We start from the raw sequence: 6,042 nt of genomic DNA, 5'->3' as shown, positions 1-6,042 counted from the left end.
AGAAGCGGCCCTCAATGCGCTGGCAACTTCTGTGCACTAAGGAAACATGTATTCTCCAAGTGGTTGGCAAGCGGTTGCTGAAAGTTGCTGGCAGTTGGGTGAAAATGGTTGCAAAGTGGGTGCCACACTAAAAGCCTCCTTGTTTGGTTGGTATCATATTGCCACGGTTGACTGCATGAAAGACCCAGACTTGTCTGCAAACACTCACTAACTGACAACCTTCAAAGTAAAAGTACTATTTAGTGAGAATCTGATGAGCGCAAACAAGTCAGTGTCTTTCATGGAAACTACAGGCAGCCATGGCAATCTGCTAGGACCGTAAACAATCAAAAGAGGGTTTTTGGAGCAGTACTGTATACCTCTTAGCAAATAATCTACCAAATGACAACAACCAACTACCTCCAGTAAACACTCGCCACCCTGTCCTCAAAGTACATGTTTTTCTCTGGTGAGTACCTTGGTAACGCATCCCATGTTTGGATACATCTCAAGAGAGATTTTGGCCCCTCTTGTTTACAGAACTCTAAATCCTTTAGGTTCCTTGGCTTGGTAACTTGGTAACCTGAAACTTCAACATTCATTTTGTTGGAAATGAATAAACTTACAATTCAGCTACATGTAGCTAACATGACATCACCCACTGGTTAGTGAATCCTACTGTAAAGCCTTCAGCTTTATAGATAAAACTTAATTAGGAGGGGTACATCTGGCAGTGCAACTAAAGGCACAGCACCCTCAGATGTGCAACAATGTGTCTTGACAGTAGCCACAGCCTTAAACATACCTCTAAGTGGACGCAGAGTCCAGTCCAATGAGTGAACCTCATTTTGTATTCAGTATGATTTTAAGCTAGTGATGGAGAATGATAAATTCATCCTTATAAAATTTTTTATTGAGATCAAAAAATCAAGAAAAATGAAGGGTTGTTTTACCATACACACTCAGAAATTAAAGTACAGAAATGTACCTATAGGGGTACAATGTCTTGTCACTGGGGTGGTACCCTCTAAGGTACCGTTCTGTACCCTAAACTGTGGGTACTGATTTGTACCCTTGTAATTTGTACCTTTTACACGTCAAACCTGTACTTTAAAGGGCAAAGTTGTACCCTTAGTATAAAGTACAAAAAAGAACCCTTAAAAGGAGTACAAAAATGTCTTTCTAAAGGTTCAGTATCTACACACAGATTTCCTATATTTTTCCTCTCAAGATTTGAAAAATTGAAGATACAAAGTCAAAAATACTTGTCACATTTATTACCTTCTTAAATACATTGCTTAACTGTTACATACAAACTGTTATCAACAGAGTATGTGTCATAAGCTGCAACATCAATTTCCTGTCCAGGTTTTAGCACCGTCCATTCACTATCAATGGCATGGTGGTCAATACAGAAGATTTATTTGTCTGGTGACTGTGATTGGCAGAGGCCGGTCCTCACCCTCATCTATTTTCACAATGTACTTTTGGAGAAAAATCAGGGTGTTCTTCAGATGTTTTGGATAAGCAAGGTTGAAGACAAAATACAAGCAGAAAGAAGAGATGATTCCTTCAAAAATACACGAGCTTCTGCACACTTCACTGCCATCCAACTTCACAATGTTTGGAGCGCTTCTTGAGAACACTGGTTTCCAGTCTTCATGAAGTAGCTGAACAGTTGGATAGGGGGTTTTAGGATGAACCTTTGAAGTCAAAAGAGAAGGTAGAGGAAAGCAATATCTTAGTCTCTTAACAAAAGATACATTTGTTTTCGTTTTATATAGACTAAATATTTTAATACACACACCTCTCCAAGTATGACAAAGAGATCCAGTTTCTCCTTGAAGACGTATGGCAGGAATAAAAGTGCAGCCCTTGTGTCAAGATCTGCCAAAAAAACAACAACAAAAAAAACAACAACACAAGATTACCCATGCATTTTATCTGGCATTTCCAGTTACCTATAAAAATTATATAAAATGGAAGCCTTGAAGTTAAAAAAAAAAAGCAAATACCTGGTAGGTCATCAGTGAGAGCCTCCTCTCTTGCATCAAGGTAGAGCTGGTAGAGTGGGGTTTTCCCTCGTGTAAGGTCAATCACCTTTGCTGCAACACATGAGAGCCCTTCACGAAATTGCTGGCTTACATTACCCGTTGTTGGTTGGATCCACCCGAGTTCGTTGCACAGCTACAAGTAAAAAATTCATTTTCAGTACAAAATAACAGTGTATGAAAATGAAATAATCTAAAGTTGATATTAATTATGTATGGTGCTGCATAATTATTTTTTTATAGAATTTAACAACAATACTGTAAGAAGTTACATGAACATACAAAAAAAGGAAAGAGGGACAGATGAAAGCAAGGTCAAGGGCAAATAAAATTTACTACTATAAACATGTTAAATGTGACAGCTATTTCCAAGTTCAATTCAGCTTTCTGACTTACACCAGTAGGCATCCCTAAGAAGGGGTACTTCTTCAACACATCCTCCACAGGCATACCATCTGCAATTTCTTTCTGCCGCCAAGCAAACGTTTGCTGCATACGGTTATGAACCACCATGGTATCTGGTTGCATCTTCTGATATTGGCACTGTAAGACCTTTAAGTGGGCGTCTATGGATAATAAATCCTCTCCTTGGACGCATGGTCCCTTGAAAGAAAGCAAGAGTGAGAAGAGAAAGTCAAAACAGATTAGAAACCCAACATAAGACTAAATATACAATTAGAGCTGACACAATCTGTGCATCACAAAGAACTTGTATCGGTTAAAGTTAACCGATACCATGAACCAATATTTAAAATATGGAAACTCTGAAATAATTTCACATAAAATCTTAATTGTTAACTTGAAATTTTAGTTTTGGAGTCATATTTAAAATGTTTTTTTTTTGTTTGTTTGTTTTTAAAATCTAGTTCACCCTCTTTTAGCGCCTTCCAATTAATAATTTTTTGTGAGGTAGAAGTATTAGCACTGGTACTTTGTATTAGCAAGTGCTCTAATCCAAGTATTGGTATTGTTTCGGTTTGAAAAAAGGGGTACAGTTGCATCCCTAATCCTTAGTTTTAGATGCAATAACAGATGCAAGAACATTTTATAGCTCAAGATGTCCCTCACACCAACCTGACAAACATTTCTCTGACTTGTTCGTTGACATTTATTAGGCTGCCCTCTCCTCGTAGAACCAAACTTCTCCTTACAACGTCTCACTGCCTCACTGTCGACTAGTGGTGCCCGCTCTGATTTGAATTTACGTCTCAAAGACATATGCCATGTGTGCTTGTTGAACAGAAACATAAGTTACTGTAAAAACAATCTACACAAAATACACCCAACAAAGAATCAGTAAACATACTCCATACAAACCTACTGAGAGGCTACAGATTGTCTTACTAACAAAACAAGATTGAAAAAAGCTTCACTTTTACTTTGTAATCTTGAAGGAACCTTATGCAAATTTTAAATTTAACTTACATAACCATTTCCCTCACGATCCTTGAGGAAAGGATACTTCATTACCAGCGTCTTCACAGCTTGCACATATTCAGAATTTGTGGGATACCTGTAATATCAGAAGAAACATAAGTGTTAGAGCAACTGCTGACAAACAAACTTTATCAAGTGTCAGTTATTGTTTCTTAGTAATGTAGCGTTTATTTTCAATATGACAGATTCAGCTTTTTCTAAAGCAACAAGCTAACATTACCCTGATTAACTTACATAGTATACTGTGCCACAGCTTCATATAGAACTCTGATTATTGTGTGTCTGTCCCTTGGATTTTTATGGCACGGTTCTTTGTTGTCCAGTTTTAGTTGCAGATTTTTGGGAAATCTTGGAATTTCAAAAGAGGCTGGCAGTCTCAAAGTATTTTCATTGCTGTGAAAACAGTTAAGTGTTTGTTTTTATTGCATGAATTGAAGTATAAAACACTACAGTAACAATACATATGGTAGAAACAATGATCATATTAACTAAATCCTAAAAGTGCATAACGGCCAACATGTATGCTTCAGACATACTAACTTCATTATAAATAAGAAAATACCTTATTGAAGTTGACGAAGTAGATGGTTGCCAGTCTTCTGGAGAGACAGTCTGTAGAGTCAGCCTCACTGAAGATTCCTTCATCCTTGACACAAATTGGTTGAATTTAACCTGCTTTTTGAAGGATCCTTGGAAAAAGGTATGCAACCATAGTCTCAGTAAGACCGCAGTCAACTGTGTCACCATCAACCTCATTGTCTGCAAGATAAATGGTAGTACAAACTCTAAATTCCATGTAAGGATATTTATCACCACATTTTTACATGGGTAAAAACCGTATATCACACACATTAAAACCTTTTGTACAACTTCTTTCAGTTCAAAGAAATATTCATTAAAAAAAATCAGTAAATTTAATAAACCAAATTTTTAGAGTGAATCCTCTCGATATGCAAAGTTTTCATTTTTAAATTTAGATGTTTGTTTGGGACTACTGGACACAGGAGAGCAGAGTCTGAGCATGCTTTTGTGCCCTTTCAAGTTTGGAAGAAAAAAAAAAGACTAGAATGCTGTAATTTGTTAATATTCACTACTAAGGTGACTCCTTTCTCCAGATTTCCGACAGTTTCTGCCGTCTGTTCTTTCAGACCGATTACTTATAGCGATAACACCCGCAGGGCCGTATTACAAGCTCAGATTACATGCTGAAAAAGTTCCCACATTGCTTAAAACGCGACTATCAAACCCCAGCTGCGACACCCTTGTTATATTTTAAACAAGTGCAGCGTCAAGATATTTCCTTTAAACGTTATATTCAGTGTGTGTTGATGGCCTTGGAATGGATGTAAAAACGTGATTTTATTAAACCATTAATACACTAACCGTAAACTGCATTCAGCTACCAGGGAATCAAATTTCGCGCCGTTCCGCTGCGCAGGGGTTACCGAACCCATAGACTGTGGCCGAACCACATATATAAGTTCAAACTTATACAAATACTATGTGTACACATTTTTCATTTTTCAGAACTGTGACCTCAACTTTACACATGAAACGTTTATAAAAACGTTTGTGAAGAGACATAATTTGAGCTAAGAGAGTGCCGAAACTAGCTAAATTGCTAATATACGTTAAGCTAGGCTAAACCAATAATTAGTAATTACGCTACATTTTTCTTTAAATAAAACTTACCTCTGAAATGCTGAGCTTCAGCTTCGGTGACATCTAAGCCCCACTCTTGTATTTTTGTTACGAGTTCCTCGGTTGAAAGTGAACAGAGCACACCAGGACTTGCAAGTTCGTAATCCATCTCCGTCCGTTGATAAAACAAAATGGCACCTGCTGCATTTACAGAAAATTCTAGAATCCACCAGCTATTCGTTGAGTTTCTTCTTCTACTTTTGTTTGATGTTGTGAGGATGGGCTCAACTCGCACTCCGAGTTCAATAAGGGTGCTTTTTTGTAATTCATCCAAATAGTTATACTTTAAAAAAAAAACACTCTCTTAAAAAAATGTTTAAATGCATTTTTACTTTTTTTCTTTCAAATAAATTCATTGCTCTTAAAGCAGCTTAAAAATAAGGGGGGTTCAGGGAATACAAAAACAACAACAGCAATGAAAATAATAAAAAATAAAATAAAAACACTAAAATATATGCTTAAATCAATACAGTTGCAAGTAAATTACTGTCAAAAAGAATTAAAAAAAAAAACCTCTAATCAAAAAGAGCTTAATCAACCTGTACTTTATCTTTTGAAAGAATGGGTACAAATAAGTACTTTTCACAATTAAGGAACATGTATGTACCTTTCAGACGCTAAAAAAGGTACAGATAGTTACCCCGAGGTCCAATATTTGTCCTTAGACTGTATTAATGTCATTTTTGTACCTTGGGGCACAGTAATGTACCCCTTCTGTACCCCTATTTCTGACTGTGTAGACTTCTACACACCCAAACTTATTTTTGAAACCAGAGGAATCGCCCCCTTCTGGTTATTAGAAAGACTACAGCGCACTGACTTCCCCTTTTAGATCTGTAGGCTGTTTCCATCCTTTATATTCAGTCTTTGCTTA

General features: G+C 36.8%; 1 protein-coding gene across 2 annotated transcripts; it reads right to left on the bottom strand.

The window, feature by feature from the left end:
• Window positions 1-1,175: 1,175 nt before the first annotated feature.
• On the bottom strand, window positions 1,176-5,279 carry LOC147326218 (sterile alpha motif domain-containing protein 3-like). Of its 2 annotated transcripts, none has more exons than XM_086302583.1 (9): window positions 5,160-5,279; window positions 4,030-4,226; window positions 3,702-3,860; window positions 3,456-3,543; window positions 3,105-3,260; window positions 2,427-2,633; window positions 1,995-2,166; window positions 1,787-1,866; window positions 1,176-1,682 (listed from the first exon to the last, which is right to left on the bottom strand). In XM_086302583.1, exons 1-9 carry the CDS (start codon window positions 5,190-5,192, stop codon window positions 1,386-1,388), a joined length of 1,389 nt encoding a protein of 462 aa, XP_086158709.1. In that variant the 5' UTR covers window positions 5,193-5,279; the 3' UTR covers window positions 1,176-1,385. The 2 variants fall into 2 exon arrangements, with proteins under 2 accessions (XP_086158709.1, XP_086158710.1); XM_086302584.1 differs by having other exon boundaries at window positions 4,030-4,156; window positions 5,160-5,272.
• Window positions 5,280-6,042: the final 763 nt, after the last annotated feature.

This window comes from Aulonocara sp. 'chitande type north' Nkhata Bay, linkage group LG7, assembly GCF_057382095.1.
Source record: "Aulonocara sp. 'chitande type north' Nkhata Bay isolate Kocher_YH1m ecotype deep benthic linkage group LG7, A_spYH_male_GT1.1, whole genome shotgun sequence".
Lineage (NCBI taxonomy): Eukaryota > Metazoa > Chordata > Actinopteri > Cichliformes > Cichlidae > Aulonocara > Aulonocara sp. 'chitande type north' Nkhata Bay.
Note: the sequence above shows the minus strand (reverse complement) of the source record. Positions and strands in the feature narration are given on the sequence as shown.